Here is a 17,116-nt window from a genome sequence, read left to right on the forward strand (position 1 = left end):
CTTAACAACTACCATTCCCAGAATTCTTTGGGGGAAGCCATGACTATTTAAAGTGGTATGATACTGATTTAAATATACAGTGCAGGTGGGGCCTTAGAGTTGTCCCATTTTAAGTTAGTCCTGACATAAGTCCCATTGATTTCAGTAAGATGACGTCTGGCTCTAACTTGGTGTTTTTCAATATTATGCACATGAGTCATAGGATACATTGTCTTGAAAGAGGCATTTCTGCTATCTCTCACACACAGTGTAGGCAGTACTGAGCTAAATGGACTCCAACCATCTGATTTGGTATAAGGCAGTTTTCTATCTTCCTATGTATCCTGCCTTTTCACCAAACAGTGTTCAAGGCTGTTTAACTGCAGTAAAATGCAAAGTACAAAAATCTCAGAAACATAAGAATAGACACATAAAAAATATCAGTAAAACAACAGGCAGTTGAACAAATTGCAACATATTTACAGTTGTTGTAACAAGTCAGAATATCGGGACATTTTTGAAAAATATAGTGTGCTGACTTGTTATTGGGACACCTTTTTAGTTCATCAGAATGTTTTAATTGATTTAATCAAACTAATCAATTAAAATTTGCAGCCCTAATTTTATTTTGTTGTTTAAAACAGAGTATAGATCTGGTTCTATGATGTGACCATTTAAAGGGCATTTTAAAATTCAGAATACATTGTGAGGCTTTTTTTATGTATGTATCCTTTGCTGCCCTGGGCTCCTCCTAGAGGAAGGGTGGAATATAAAATTCTGTTAGTATTACTGCTACTACTACTACTACTACTACTACTGCTAATGGTCCCAAGGCCATCTAGGGAGCTGAGCGGGGACTTGAACCTGGGGCTCCCCAGTACTTTCGATTTAACTAATAACTTCTTCAGACTGGAACCCTGGGCTCTCCCATGCTTTTAATTAACAATATTATGATAATGTTATTTGTTATTTAATTTTTGTAAATTGTATTGTTTTTATTGTATTTTTATTGTATTTTTATACCTGTGTTTATTTTTCTTTGTAAGCCGCCTTGAGGGCCTTTGGCCAAAAGGCGGGGTATAAATAATGATGAAGATGATATGCATTCCAATATTTCTCTTCAAAAATATTTTCCCATCTCTCATTGATGTTGGGGGGGGGGCTGTTTCCAGGTGACCCTCTTCCGCCACCAAAAAGGGAATATCTTCAGCCTTGAGAGGTCTCAGCGGAGGACAAAAAAGCAAACAACAGAGATGGAGGTTCACAGGTTCTGGATTGACAGCTTGGTGGACAAAGTGATCTTGACCATCCAAGGTGGCATTCAAACCTTTCAAATCTGGAACCCTGCAGGTAGTGAACTATGGCTTTTTATTCATTAATTCTATCAAATCTGCTCCCTTACATGGATTGCTTCCACGTTTTGGTTCTGCTGCTTTACACTTTTGGTACCACACACAGGGTAGAAAAGCAGGGTGCCTTAGTCACAGGGTGCTTCCAGGTACCTAAATGCCTATTTATTATAGAATTGGTATGCCTCATGCATGCAAGTTTTTCACAGTGTCCATGATACTGGACGCTGATCGGGCATGAGTAAAACATCATAACCATGCCTACTGTGTGGCTGTGAGGGTGGCAGAAAAGGCCCACTTCTCTGCCTCCATTGCATCCTCAAGTAGCCATCCAGTGAAGCTTTTTCTTATTGTCAGGGGTCTGTTGACATCAACTCCAGGAAATGGAGTCTTAGACCCTTTGGAGGGCCACTGTGAATTGTTTGCAAGGCACTTTGAGGGTAAAGTTGCTTGCCTCCGTAGCAGTCTTGATGCCCCATCCACATCTACTATGGTCCCCAATGAAGTGTCCAGTGCAGCATCTGCTGCAACTTCTTGGGAATGGTTTCAGTTGATGCGGCCTGATGACGTAGACAAGGTGCTTGCGATGATGTGGCCAGCAATGTGTCCTCTTGACCCTTGCCCTTCTTGGCTTATTAAAGCTTGCCGAGGGGGTTTGATTGAGTGGATCCAGGGTGTGGTCAATGCGTCATTGCAGGAGGGAGTGGTTCCAGCCGCCCTGAAAAGGCGGTGATCCAACCACTCCTGAAAAAGCCCACCCTGGACCCATTGCTCTGCGACAATTACCGCCTGGTTGCAAATACCCCCTTTTTAGGGAAGGTGACTGTGAGGGTTGTGGTGCAGCAAGTACTCTTGGATGAAACAGATTATCTTGACTTGTTCCAGTCTGAGTTCAGGCCTGGTTATGGGACTGAATCAGCCTTGGTCGCCCTGATGGCTGACCTTTATCGGGAAAAGGACGGGGGAGTGCGACTCTGTTACTCTTACTTGATCTCTCAGCGGCTTTTGATACCATTGACCATGGTATCCTTCTGGGCCAACTTGGCGAGATGGGTATTGGAGGCACTGTTTTACAGTGGTACAGATCCTATCTCCAAGGTCACTTTCAGAGAATAGCATTGGGTGATTGTTTTTCAGCCCCCTGGCAGGTGTGCTGTGGGGTGCCGCAGGGTACCATCTTGTCCCCCATGCTGTTTAACATCTATATGTAGCCTTTGGGAGCGGTCATCAGGAGATTTGGGGTGAGGTGTCAGCAGTATGCGGATGTTACCCAGCTCTATTTCTCTGTAACATCTTAATCGGGAGAGGCCATGCAAGCCCTGGACTGCTGCCTGGACTCAATGGTGGGCTGGATGAGGGCCAATAAACTCTGAATCCTAGCAAGACGGAGACATTGTGGGTTTGTGGTTCCTGAGTTCAGATAATCGGTCAGTTGTCTGCTTTGGATGGTGTCGTACTCCCTCTAAAAGAACAGATCCGTAGTCTAGGGTTGCTCCTGGATCCATCTTTGTCGCTAGAGGCCCAGGTGACCTCAGTGGCTAGGAGTCCCTTTTACCAGCTTCGGTTGGTAAGACAGCTGCGGCTATTGCTGGACCAGGATAGCCTGACCACTGTAGTCCACGCACTGGTAACCTCCAGGCTGGATTACAGTAATGCACTCTATGTGGGGCTGCCCTTGAGGTTGGTCTGTGTCAGGCCCAGGGTGAGACTCAGGAACCAGACCAGAGGTTGTAAGTAATTCGTGTTTTATTAGGGTAATGTCCAAGCAAAGACTGCGTCTTCTCATGAAGCAATACAGGGATACAGGTCCTGCGGCATTGGGAGAAAGTTGACAGAGCAAGGGGCTGCTTCCCGCCTGTTCTTTAAGAAGGGGCCAAACGGGCTCGCAACCTTTCGCTCCTCCTTAACTGCCTCTCAGGTACTGCCCGCCTTCCCCCCCTTCTCTCCTGCCTTTTCAGCTGTCTGCGTGTGCGCGGTGAGGGGGGAAGCATCACCCCCTCCTCTTCTGAAGTTTCCGATTCCACTATGGGGGATAGGGAAGGAGCTGATGGTAAACTGCCTGGTAAACTGTCTTGCCGCTTTTCTGCTGTGGGCAGCCCTCCCTCTTGCTCTGAGCTGCGGAGAAGGGGGGGCGTGGGAATGTCCAAGGAGGATTCTGAAACTCCAGAGCTCTCAGGCTCCCCGTTGCTAGGCATCACTGGCATTTCCTCTGTTTCGTCTTCACTCCAAAGGGGGGAAGTTCCTCCCCCTTCCCTCTGCCATCCATCTGAATCCTCTTCTCCCAACTCCCCGGGACCCCCGGGACCCCAGCTCTGCCTCTCGACACCATGCCCCCTCCCAAGCTGTGCCCCCCTCCACCTGTCTGGTTTGGGGCGGTGGGGAAAACGTTGATGGAAAAGTTTCACCAAATCTGGAGCGTGCACATCAGCTGCATCTTCCCATGATCTGCCAGCCACTCCATAGCCTTTCCAGTGAATCAAGTACTGCAGCTTGTGGCGTCTGATCCTGGAATCTAGGATTTCTTCAACTTCAAACTCAAGCTGCTCATTTATCAGGAGTGGAGCTCCGGGAGGCTCCTCCGGCCGCAACTCACTGGGAGGGGCAGCTTTCGTTGAGAGGGATCGATGAAACACAGGATGTATTTTAAACGTGTCAGGTAGCTTCAGTCGGTAAGCCACGGGATTAATTTGAGTTTCTATTTCGAAAGGACCCACCCTCTTGTCTTGTAATTTTCTACATTTGCCCGGCATCTGGAGGAAGCGGGTGGACAGCCATACCTGGTCTCCCGGTTGAAGGGGGGGGGCCCTCCTTCCTGTGCAGGTCAACAACTCGCTTGTACTCCGTTTTGGCTTCGTTTAACTGCTGTTTCAGTGTCTGTTGTGCCGCTTGCAATTCTTTAAGGAAGTTCTCAGCTGCCGGTACCAGCATTCCTTCTGAGCTGCTTGGAAAGACTTTAGGATGGAATCCATAATTAGCGAAGAACGGGGTTTGTTGAGTGCTGGAGTGCAGAGAATTGTTGTAGGCGAACTCTGCAAAATGCAAATATGATACCCAGTCAGTCTGTTGGTAGGACACATAACTTCGTAAATATCTTTCCAAAACGGCGTTCAAGCGTTCCGTCTGCCCATCTGTCTGGGGGTGATGGGCGGAGGAGAGTTTTAATTCCGTCTGCAACTGTTTCCACATTGCTCTCCAAAATTTGGCTGTGAACTGAGTTCCTCGGTCTGAGACTACGCTGTTTGGCAATCCATGCAGCTGGTAGACTTCTTTGATGAATAACTTGGCCGTTTCTTTAGCCTCTAAGGCCCCTGCACAAGGAAGAAAATGCGCCATTTTGGTAAGTAGATCTACCACTACTAAGATGGCTGTCATTCCTTGGGACTTGGGTAGATCAGTTATAAAATCCATGGATAGGTCCTTCCAGGGTTCGTGTGGGACAGGTAACGGTTGTAACAGTCCTGCTGGTTTTCCTGTTTGTGTTTTTGTCCGCAGACAGACAGAGCAGGACTTTACATAGCTTTCAATATCCCGACGCATTTTAGGCCACCAGAAGTCCTTGGCCACGTTCTGAATGGTCTTGTAAATCCCAAAGTGTCCCGCTGTGATAGAATCATGGCACTGGCGTAGGATTCTGAGCCTTAATTCCCCTTCTGGCACATATCTAGCTGTTTTGAACCATAATAGTCCATTTCTCCAGTGAAAGGTTACTTCTGAGTCTTGACCTTGTCCCGTCTCCTGCCGATATTTTAGCATGTCTGCATCTTCTTGTTGTGCCTTTTTGAGTTCCTCTTCCCATGAAGGCTGGCATGCTCCCAACATTAATTTCTCTGGCGGGATCACGTACTGAGGCTGGTCCTCGGGTTCACTTTCTTTGTATTGTGGCTGTCTGGATAAGGCATCCGCTCTCTGGTTTTTGGCTTGGGCATGGTAAGTAATCTTGAAGTTAAACCTAGTGAAGAACTGGGACCGTCTTATCTGTCTCTGGTTCAGCTTTCTGGCTGTTTGGAGGCTTTCAAGATTCTTGTGGTCGGAGCGCACTTCTATCTGATGAGAGGCCCCCTCTAGACATTGTCTCCAGTTTTCAAAAGAATCCTTGATGGCCAGCAGCTCCTTCTCCCATACCGTGTAGTTCTTCTCTGCAGGCTTTAACTTCCGAGAGAAGCACGCGCAGGGGTGCAGCTCCTTCCCTTCTTGGTCTAATTGCAGAAGGACCCCCCCGATGGCAAAATCAGAAGCATCTGCTTCCACGACGAAAGGGCGGGTCGGGTCAGCAAAGCGCAGAATGGGCTCGGAAGCGAACCTTCTCTTCAACTCCTCAAAGGCCTTGGTGGCATTCTCTGTCCATTGAAACTTCTTCTTTCCCCTTAAGCAGTCAGTCAGACGAGCTGTTAATTTGGAAAACCCTGGAATGAACTTTCTGTAATAGTTGGCAAACCCTAGGGACCGTTGTACATCCTTTTTGGTATTAGGCAGGCCCCAGTCCAATATACAACTTACTTTCCCTGGGTCCATCTCCACTCCTTCCGCAGAGATTCGGTACCCAAGGAAGTCCAAAGACTGGAGTCAAATCCACATTTCTCTAACTTGGCATACAAGTGATTCTCTCTCAGTCTCTTCAGCACTGTTTTCACATGCTGATCATGATCTTCCTGGTTCTTTGAGAACACCAGGATATCATCTAAGTAACAGATTACATACGTGTCCAACAGGTCTCTAAACACGTCGTTCATGAACTTTTGAAAAACTCCTGGACTTCCACAAAGTCCGAACGGCATGACCAGGTACTCAAATTGACCATAAGCGGTCAAGAATCCCGTTTTCCATTCATCTCCCTCCTTCATTCTGATCAGATTGTACGCTCCCCTCAAATCCAGCTTCGTGAAGATTTTTGCGGAGCGCAGTCGATCCAGCAACTCTGAGATCAGGGGCAGCGGGTAGCTGTTAGGGATGGTGATCTGGTTCAATGCGCGATAGTCGTTACAAGGTCTGAGTTCCCCCCCTTCTTCTTCACAAACAATAGCGGCACTCCAGCAGGGGACTGTGAGGGTCGTATGAATCCTCGCCTCAGGTTTTTATCCAGGAATTCCTTCAGGGCCTTCCTCTCAATCTCTGTGAGAGAGTAGATTCTCCCCGATGGGATGCTGGCTCCTGGCACGAGATCAATCGCACAGTCGTAAGGGCGGTGGGGGGGTAGAGTCTCTGCCTCTTTTTCATCAAATACATCTTTGAATTCTTCATACTTCGGCGGCAGGGTCACTTGCTCGATCTCTTGCACTGCCCCCGCTAAGGTGTTCTTGATTCCTTCAGGTTGACAGTTCTCCTGGCAATACTGTGAGGTGAACCACACCACCGCCTCCTTCCAACTTATTTTGGGTTCATGCTTTGCTAGCCAGGGCATTCCCAGAATCACCTCGAAGTTCGAGAGATCTGACACGTATAGCGAAATGAACTCTTCATGCCCAGGGATTTGAAGTTTCACTTCCTCCGTGGCTTGTGTCACCCCTCCTGACTTCAGGGGTCTCCCATCGATGGTCTCCACGATTAGGGGAGCGTCCAGTTTCCACCGGGAAATTCCATGACGCTTGACTAGTTTTGCATCAATAAAATTTGTGGAGGCTCCACTGTCAATTAAGGCCGTGGAATTAAACACCACTCCTCTGGAAGTTGTAATCCGAATAGGCAAGACCAACACCCCTTTTGAGGGGGGTTGGATCGTTGGGGGGCCTTTATACAACGCTGCCCCCAGTCCACCGGCCTGCATGTGGACTGGGTGTTCTAGTTTCCCGACAGCTCGGCTTTCCCCCCTTTCAGTCCACAGTCTCTGGCCACATGGCCCGGCTTTGAACAATAAAAGCATAAACGTTCCCGGCGTCGTCTTTCCTTTTCTTCTTCCGACAGTCTTGGCCTAGCCCCTCCCTGTCCCTCAGTTGCATTACCTGCCATCCCTGCAGTGGGAAGGGTCTTGCTGCGGGATGCCGAGGCTGAGTATCTCGGGACCTCCTGCTTCCTTTCCAGGCGCCTTCCTTCCATCCGGTGATCTATCTGTAGGCATAGCCGGATGAGCCCTGGTAGGTCAGCGGGGGGGGGGGGGGAGGTCCTGGCCAGCTCATCCAGGATTTCAGCATTTAATCCACTCCGGTACATAAACATCAGGGCGGCGTCATTGTAACCAGTTTCCTGGGACAGAATTTTAAAAGCGTTAGTGTACTCGGAAACAGTCCCTTTAGCTTGCTTCAGAGCGCCTAGCTGCCGCGCTACTGTTTCAGCTCTTTGCGGGTCTTGGAACATCTCGGTCATCTCCTGTATAAATCCTCTGTACCTTCTTAAGACAGTATCCTTTCTCACGAGATACGGAGTCACCCATTTTGCAGCTTCCCCCTCCAGGAGGCTAATCACGAAGGCTACTTTAGCCCCATCGTCTGGAAATTCCGTGTGCCTGACATCCAGATATAACTCACATTGAGCCACGAAAGTTGCCAACTGATCACTTTGTCCCGCGTATTTTGGGGGCAGTCCAATGGGGACCTTTACTGCAGCAGCTGGAGGGGCTGTTCGCATCTGGTCTATCGTGGCCTTCAAGGTTTGATTATCCGTCTTCAGCGCCTTGACTGCTGCTAGCAGGGCTTGAACATCCGTCTGCAAATCAGCTACCTTAGTCCTCAAGAGTTTCACTTCTTCCGTCTCAGAAGTGGGGTTCGTTCCCCCCGCTGCTCCCTTTGACATCTTGTCCCAGTCAAGTGAAGAGAGCGTTGAGGGTGATTTAGGTGGCTCTGTCAAGCTGTCAGGCCCAGGGTGAGACTCAGGAACCAGACCAGAGGTTGTAAGTAATTCGTGTTTTATTAGGGTAATGTCCAAGCAAAGACTGCGTCTTCTCATGAAGCAATACAGGGATACAGGTCCTGCGGCATTGGGAGAAAGTTGACAGAGCAAGGGGCTGCTTCCCGCCTGTTCTTTAAGAAGGGGCCAAACGGGCACGCAACCTTTCGCTCCTCCTTAACTGCCCCTCAGGTACTGCCCGCCTTCCCCCCCTTCTCTCCTGTCTTTTCAGCTGTCTGCGTGTGCGCGGTGAGGGGGGAAGCATCACCCCCTCCTCTTCTGAAGTTTCCGATTCCACTATGGGGGATAGGGAAGGAGCTGATGGTAAACTGCCTGGTAAACTGTCTTGCCGCTTTTCTGCTGTGGGCAGCCCTCCCTCTTGCTCTGAGCTGCGGAGAAGGGGGGGCGTGGGAATGTCCAAGGAGGATTCTGAAACTCCAGAGCTCTCAGGCTCCCCGTTGCTAGGCGACCCTATCACTGGCATTTCCTCTGTTTCGTCTTCACTCCAAAGGGGGGAAGTTCCTCCCCCTTCCCTCTGCCATCCATCTGAATCCTCTTCTCCCAACTCCCCGGGACCCCCGGGACCCCAGCTCTGCCTCTCGACAGTCTGGAAGCTGCAGCTAGTGCAAAATGTGGTGGTGGGACAGCTCACTGGGGCAGGGTATCACCAATATCTCACCCCGCTGCTGAAAGAACTACACTGGCTGCCCATTTGCTACTGGGCCAAGTTCAAGGTTCTAGTTTTGGTGTACAAAGCCCTATTCAGCTTGAGACCAGGATACCTGAAAGACCATCTCATCCCTTATATACCCAGTTGATAACTGCGCTCTGCAGGTGAGGGCCTCCTGCAGATACCATCTTATCAGGAGGTCTGTTCTACACAACCATAGGAAATGGACCTTTAGTGTGGTGGCAGCTACCCTGTGGAACTCCCTACCCTTAAATATTAGACAGGCGCCATCGTTATCTTTTTGGCGCCTATTGAAGACCTTCCTCTTTCAACAAGCCATTTAAGTTGAGACCTTATCCCAGTCTGCTTCTGTGTTGGAATTGCTTTTTAATATGTTTTTAAACCTTTTTTTAAAACAGTATGTTTTTTAACCTTTTTTAAAGATATCTTCAAAGCTTTTAAAAAAATGTTTTTAAAGTTGCTTTGTTTTAATGTATTTTAAAGTCTGTTTTTATGATGTTCTAAAGTGTTTTTAGTGCTTTTGTTTGCCACCCTGGGCTCCTGCTGGGAGGAAGGACGGGATTTAAAAAATAAACAAATAAACAAATACATACATACTTCATTGGCATCAGAATGTCAGCCTGTATTTTTTCCCATTTAATCTTGATTTAACAGTTTTTCTGCAGAAAGAATAAGGCTGCTTTTACACTGCAATTAATTCCATTATTTTGATGATTTTTTACCTGGTAATTTGTGCATTATATTTGATCTTTCACACAACGTACAAGCTAGTTCTTGAATTCTAACGAAATATAGTGCAAGTTTAGTGCAAATTTTTGTGATAACTGATACCAGAAATAATCTGTTAGCAAGCTTGGGAACCCGGAACATCATGGGAGTTTTTTGCTAGCTGCAACCGCTCACATGATAGGCATCCCAGCATGCAGTGCATTCCCACCCGTTAGGTGCATTTTATTTTGTCTGACAAAAATTGTATCAGTATTCTGGCATACCAGCATTTTCCACACACTCCCCTGTGTCTATACAACTAAAATATATTTATATGTCAGATGCTGAAGGGAGAGGGGTTGCATGACGATGGGATGAGATCTTAGACCTCCGACACAGTGGGGAACTACAGTGCACATTGTATAACAGGTGAGGAACAACACCAAGATGTTGTTCACTGCAGTTGTGTGAAAGACATTTGCGCTACATGCCAGTATATCCCCTGAAAAAGCTACTCTTCCTTAACGCAACAGGTCCTGCAGTGTGAAAGGAATTTTAAAAATTGGGACAGAAGTGCTATGATTTTAATCTGTTAAACTAATGCAATAAGCCCCATGTTTGAAAGCAGCCTAAGTTAAAAATAACCTGTTGATAATAACCTGTTTGTGATATCTGAATGACCTATTTGCAATATTAAGGAATAATATGGAAACATTTCTATAGTTCAGCCGATTTGAAGGGAAGTTTTTGAGACTCCCAATTGCATTGGGTCCCATTCACACAATTTTGTCCCCCCATACTCTCTTTTAATTTAGGAATAGAACTGGTGTGAATGGGGCCTTTGCACATGTAGTTGTTGGCTTGGAAGCCCCCACTCCCAAATTTGTAACCTAATAGGCTGCGTAATACTGAGCCAGATCTTTGGCCTATCTAGCTCAGTATTGTCTACAGTGACTGTCAGCAGGTCTCCAGGGTTTTAGACTGGAGTGGTTTTTTTCCCAGCCCTGCCTGGAGATCTTGGGAATTGAACCTGGGACCTTTTGCATGGAAAATATGTGATTTACCACTGAGCTATGGCCCTTTTCAGTTTTTGAAGTACATGCTGGAGGGTAGGGATGCTTGCCAACTCTTCTGCTGCATTATATTTGCCCACTCCACCATCACAGGAGAGTGGCTGAATGTAATGTAAGAACTGAGAAAGAAGCTCCCATAGATCATCAAATGCAGCCACCATCGGTGTCAGGTGGACCTTCCAAAGGTGGCACCAATTCAATAATCTCCATTATCTTCTCTGCTCTCCTGGTTTTTTTTAGGGGGGAGCCCTTCCAAGATGTGGGAAAAATAACAATACATAGGAATAATGATACATACATTTCTAAGGGCTTCCCATACACTTCACATTCACAAGGTGGATTAACCCATTAGATCGTCTTACCCATTATATACCCAGTAGATCACTGTGCTCTGATCTAATGAGTTAATCCACCTTATGTCCCCCTTGTAACCTTTCTTGCAGGTACAAATCAGGCTTCTTCATCAACCAGTGGTCCCTTAGCGAAGATCCAGTCCATTGGTGGCATTTACCGAGCATTTCTTTTTTCACCTGTCCTTGCTGGTGAATGGACACTGAAGCTTCTGTCCAAAGGCCACTATTCTGTGCACGTTCAAGGTGAGAACAGGTTAAGTGAGACACTGACTTCAATGAGGCTGCAATGGTGCCCTCCAATTTTCCATATGATCTTTCATACATTTGGATGCACTTGTGAGTGCTGTGACGCGTCCTTCCCTGGCTCTCCCTGTCAGGTTCCTACCTGCTCGTGGTTACTGCCTGTCACTAGGCACCACCAGGGACTCCACCAGTCCGGACCGCTCTCTCTTATGGTTTCTCTCCCCGCTCTAGCACAGATCTCAACAGATCCCCCTGCTAGGCAACCACCAGTAACGTCCCAATACTAGTATTCCCAGAGACTCTGAATACTGGTATTGTTATTCTCTTCACCGCTGCCACCATTTGTTACAGTTCCCCTTCAGCCTTGGTCATTACCTTACCCTCCCTTCTGGTCTGTGAAACCCCAGCCAAGGATCAGGCCTTTGGTAACCAAATTAAGTATTTATTACAGATAACAAAGCTAACAAGATTAACAAGATTTCTTCTTAAAGCACATAAGCATATGGTTGTACTCAATACTAATCTGAACTCCACCTCCCTCCTTCTCCACCCTCTCCTGTCAAACAACTCTCTAAACCCACCAAGCAATCCACTCTTTCTCTTCTCCCCCCCCGATTCCACTCTCACTCCCCCCCCGATTCCACTCTCACTCTTCCTTTTATACATTCAGCCATTTTAAACACTCAGCCAATCATCTCGCATTCTACTGCCCATTCACTCCCCCTCCTCTTTCACTCCACTTACCATGTATCTTCTAAAACAACAACACTTACCATATATACATTAATATAGGAACATCACAAGTGCCAGTTGCATTGGATCTATTCTTAGCCTAAATGGTGGCCATCTCTTTGGGACCTTGGAGCAATGGACCTTTCACATGACAACTTCAACAATGTGAAACTCAGCCCTCCAGAGCAAATAATTTCTAGTCTTCCATCATAGCATGGAAGGGGGGATTAAAACCGTGTCTCCAGATGACCCTTACTATATTATTTAGCAATGCCTGTTCCTATGGGCAAGATCCTACTATAATGTGTTTTTTGGAAGTAAGTCAATCTAGATCTCTTGCAACTGTTTCTTTAACTGTTTCCTCCTTATAATAATAATAATAATAAAATTTTATTTGTTAGTCGCCCATCTGTCTGACTTAACAGACACTCTGGGCGACTTACACAATATAAAATACAATTTAAAACATATTCATACAACAGTCACCATATTAAACAACAATACATCTAAACCACCCAGTAATACAACATAATAGCCTAACCCACCCCAGAAATCCCGTAGGCCTGCCTGAATAACAAGGTCTTTAAGGCTCGACGAAAAGCCATCAGGGAGGAGGCATGTCGAAGGTCAAAAGGAAGCAAGTTCCAGAGGGTGGGGGCCACGACCGAGAAGGCCCTCTCTCTGGTCTGCACCAGCCTAGCTGTTTTCACCGGTGGGACCGAGAGAAGGTCTTGTGAGGCCGATCTTGTTTGGTGGCATATTTGGTGATACTGGAGGCGTTCCTTCAGATAAACTGGGCCAAAACCGTTTAGGGTTTTAAAGGTTAATACCAACACCTTGAATTGGGCCCGGTATACAACTGGCAACCAGTGTAGCTCCATCAACACTGGGGTGACATGATCCCGGCGATGGCTTTGCTTTATTAAGTGTGCCGCCGCATTCTGTACCAGCTGCAATTTCCGGACCGTCTTCAAGGGTAACCCCATGTAGAGCGCATTACAGTAGTCTAATCGAGAGGAGACCAGGGCATGTATCACTCGTGGAAGCAGATGTATAGGAAGGTAGGGTCGCAGCCTCTGTACCAGATGAAGTTGGTACCAGGCTGCCCGACTTACTGCAGATACCTGGAGCTCCATTGACAATTGAGAGTCCAAAATGTCCCCCAGGCTGCGGACCTGGTCCTTTAGGGGCAATCTCACCCCATTAAACACCAGGTCAAAGTTTCCCAACCTTCCCTTATCCCCCACCAGTAACACCTCGGTCTTGTTGGGGTTCAGCTTCAGCCTGTGACTTCTTCCTTGTGACTTCTGCATTGTGGTTCAGTGGGCACATGGTTACTGAATTGGACCTTAGTTCCTGTTTATTTTATGGTGGTAGCATGAGCTTTAGTTACTGGTTTCTAGAGCTATTGGTTATTTTTTTTAATTGCTATTGCAAATAGTGCTTGTACAAAAATTAATCAGCAGTTGCTCTGAAAACTGTAAAGTCCTCTCCCCAACAGGAACTGACTGGTTTAAGGGACAACTCAATAATGCTGAGTCCTCAATGAAGAGGAAGCAATTATAGGGGCAGAAGCAGCAAGGAGAGAGATTCTAATTTTAGGGGATAGTCTGCCTATAAAGCCACAATAGCTCTTTGCCAGTCTTCACTGTACAGTTTAGAGCTGCAATTGCATTTAACATTTCTAAAATTGCCACAAGTCTGGAAAAAAAAGATGGCATGACAACTGAGAGCACTGAAACAGACTGGTAATAAACATCATTTGGATTGTCTGTAAAAAGTAAGTGAACAAAGGATGGCACTCCCAGGCTTAGAAAGCTAGTATGGAGTCAGCTGTGGATGGAATGGATAGAGTGGCTTATGGAATCCCAGGCTGCCCTGTTCAGTCACCTGACCCTTTCTTGGGAATGGGAATCATTTTCAAAGGGCTCCACCAGATGATCTATTTATTGAGCATTCATCTTGATTTGCTTCCACAAAGTTTATGCAGGTTAGATTATATCCAGGTTCTACTGAGCATTCTTTCTGATTTGTTTGCAGAGAAGTTGTATGACAATTAGCCTTCATCCTGATTTTCTTGCAGGGTGTTTATAAGTCTTCTGGGGTAGAGACACACTTACTGTTCTGCTGGTTCCAATGCACCTCTACATCTTTTTTCTGAAAATGGGGGCACACTACACTAGTCAAACCCCACCCCTTTTTACTGTCAAACCTGGTGGGAGCAGCTTGAGTGCATTTTTTGAATTCGCTTCAAAGATTACGCAGCTGATCGGCAGATCAACCCATTCCCCCGCCAGGTGTGGCCAATGGAAACACTTTGCTATAGGCGACTAGTGTACTCACAGCCCTAATTAACCAATCATTCATTTATTCCTTCATTTATTCCAACTTTTCAATGCATTTCCTCATCACTTTCCTAGCTGCAAAAAGTCAGTTCCTTTTTTTAAAGTGTATTTGCTGTGCTAGGGCAACAAAGCACTTTAAATCGTTTTAATTGCACAGACCTAAATTTCCCAGTTTGCACATGAATCCCTCCCACAAAATACTAACAGTCTGGAGGTATCCCAAATGTTATAATACTTGTACTTGTTGACAGGTCAGAGCACCTTTGACTTCCTGTATTACTTTGCTGTTCCAGAGGATGGACGCCACCCGGGGCTATTTATTATGGATAGTCACCCTATAGAAGGTATATATGGGGTTTTTCCCTTTCAGTGACTGGGCATTAGTTTTTGCACAACTGTGATGGGCCATTGGGTGATCAAGTGCTATATTAAATAAAATAGTCTTTGTCATTATTCAGTCCTAAGAGACCATGGGAATGGACACATAGAGGATGAACCAGTGGTTGTCTTTGTGGGATAAATTTCCATATAGGTCTACCTCAGCCCAATTTAGAGAACCTTCAATTAAAATGGTACAAAAATGGTATCTTGAGTCACTCAGAGTATCATAAAACAAGTGCACCAATGTGTTGTAGGGGATGTGCTGTTAAGGGATCACTTAAACATATGTGGTAGAACTTTGGGAAAGTGGCCAAATTTGGGGATCAATTTTTTCATGAAATCTTTATAATAATTGACAAAGAAGTTTTAAAAAGTTGAAATTAGCTTTACTGAATTTATTCACGAGAGAACATATATTGGGATATTTATTGGTAGCAGCCAGAGTTCTTATAGCCAGATTCTGGAAAGATCTAAAAGGAATCTGTGACCTGATGGTATAACAAAGTCTGGGAAGTCACCCTCAAGAGAAAATCTTACCCAGAAGTTGTGTATGGCTAAAGGTAAAAAAAAGAGAGAGAGACACACTTGTGATGGACTGATGGAATTTCATTGTGTTCACAAACAAACTTGATAACAGAGCAGTGCCAAAAGCATTTATAAGCGAATGGCTTGCAAAAAAAAATAGCACTTATCTGAAACATATTTGATATTTACCCTCAAAATGAACCTGTACGTGACACATTATTAGTCATTAATGCTATCTGTATAAGTTCCTTTTTAATTTGTGGTTTTTTAAAAATAATATTGGTATTTGGAAAATAAACAAACATTTAAATGTAAAAAGTAGCCTTTGTTGCTATTAAACATCCTATATATTTGGCGGTCAGATGCAAAGCTATCCCCCAGCTGGTTCCATGCCATACCTTGGATTGGGGTAGTCTTGTCATCACCTCTTTTCCCACAACTACTGCTAGCTTGCATCTTCCAATTTCCAGTCTAATGGCAGGCTTAGAGACTTCCAAACCCCATACCTATAAGCAGGCACACGTAGCATCTTAGGGATTGAATATGTGGCCCAATTAGCATTTGACTTGTTTTTCAACAGGCTTGCCTACTTACCTGGTTGTTATGGCGATGGGTTTGAATCGATCAGAGTTGGGCTCAGTTCAGCTACAGGCAGTGAACTTGGAAGGGAGGGGAGGTAGCCTTGGGGAGCTAAAACTGCAAGGAGGAGCCAACCAGGCTGACCTGTTTGTGGCCGAGCTGCCTCCAACTCTGCAAACCAATAGCAGCTTCTCTGTGGTTCTCCATGGCGTGGACAGCGAGGGCCAGAAGGTGGAGAGAGCTGCTCCTCAAGCAACTACTGTTGAGGGATCCCTGTTGGAGGTAAGACAAGGAAGCTGAGGAGGAGGGAGAGGGCGGTACATCTCAACTTTTTGAAACTGTGCTTTGCAAACTTGCATACCAATGAATCTGCCCCAGGCATGGGATCCCCACTCTGCATCATCAGGCAGGTGTCAGCCAGCCCCTCCAACACCTGCTCTGGTTCCCCCATTAATGCTGATTGGTTGGGTCTTGGGAGTGAGCTGCCATTTACATTTCTCATAATACCCACGAGTTGTAGGGCTTTGTGGAAAATTTAAATGGTGGCTGCAATCCACTAGTTCTTGCTGCTGTTCATTACCTGCAAAGTTAAGCCCGGTGGGATCCACAGTGACTATGTGCTACTCCACTGTCAGAAGCAGTATGCATCTGAATGCTAGTATCTGTGAGTCACAAGTGAGGAGAGTGCTGTCATGCTCATGTCCTGTTTGTGGCCTCCCATAGGCATCTGGTTGGCCACTGTGGGAATGGGATACTGGACTACATCGGCAGGCTTTTCTTATGTTCTCTCAAGCCTAGTCTACTCCCAAGTAAGCATTCCAGTTTGTTGTAGGGAATGTTGATCTGGCCTACCTGCTGTGTTGAAGTGGCACACTGTTGTCCTTGTGTATCTACAAATCTAGCTGCAAATATGCACCTTAGCAGCTGCTCATGTCTTTTAAGGGAACTCTGATTCTGTGAACACTGGCAGTGGCCAGATTGCTGTAACTTATATCCTGGTTTGTTCCAGCTGAGCACAGACACTCCTGTGTTCCCAGGGAGGCCTGTTACCATTGGCTGGAAGGTGACGAATCCCGGCTCATCCAAGCAGTATGATCTGAAGGTGAGCAGTGTTCCTCGGTTCCTGGTCAACATCTCCAGCTCCAGGTAATTCTGGTGAATAAGCAACACTGGGAGATGCTTTCCTTTGTCTGTGTCTTGGTATGTTCAGGTCTTTCATTCCCTGCCTCTGCATCACCCCACCCCCAGGCAGGGCTACCCTTTGGATGGGAATTATTGCACTGCACACAATACAGCCTCCTGAAAACTTCATTTCTATGGGTTTTTTTTTAAGTTTCTAGAC

General features: G+C 46.2%; 1 protein-coding gene across 11 annotated transcripts in view; it reads left to right on the forward strand.

Annotated features, from left to right (window-relative positions):
* Positions 1–17,116, forward strand: part of VWA7 (von Willebrand factor A domain containing 7) — a 75,211-nt gene that overhangs the window by 27,949 nt on the left and 30,146 nt on the right. For all 11 annotated transcript variants that reach the window (XR_009761597.1, XR_009761596.1, XR_009761595.1 and 8 more), the window contains 5 exons: positions 1,152–1,329; positions 11,060–11,212; positions 14,541–14,633; positions 15,776–16,056; positions 16,784–16,920. Coding sequence is in view for 8 of the 11 variants with exons in the window: in XM_061619268.1 (XP_061475252.1) it covers positions 1,152–1,329; positions 11,060–11,212; positions 14,541–14,633; positions 15,776–16,056; positions 16,784–16,920 (842 nt within the window). In the remaining 3 variants the exon portion in view is untranslated. The remainder of the gene's footprint in view (positions 1–1,151; positions 1,330–11,059; positions 11,213–14,540; positions 14,634–15,775; positions 16,057–16,783; positions 16,921–17,116) is intronic.

This window comes from Rhineura floridana, chromosome 3 (genome assembly GCF_030035675.1).
Source record: "Rhineura floridana isolate rRhiFlo1 chromosome 3, rRhiFlo1.hap2, whole genome shotgun sequence".
In the NCBI taxonomy this organism is placed as follows: domain Eukaryota; kingdom Metazoa; phylum Chordata; class Lepidosauria; order Squamata; family Rhineuridae; genus Rhineura; species Rhineura floridana.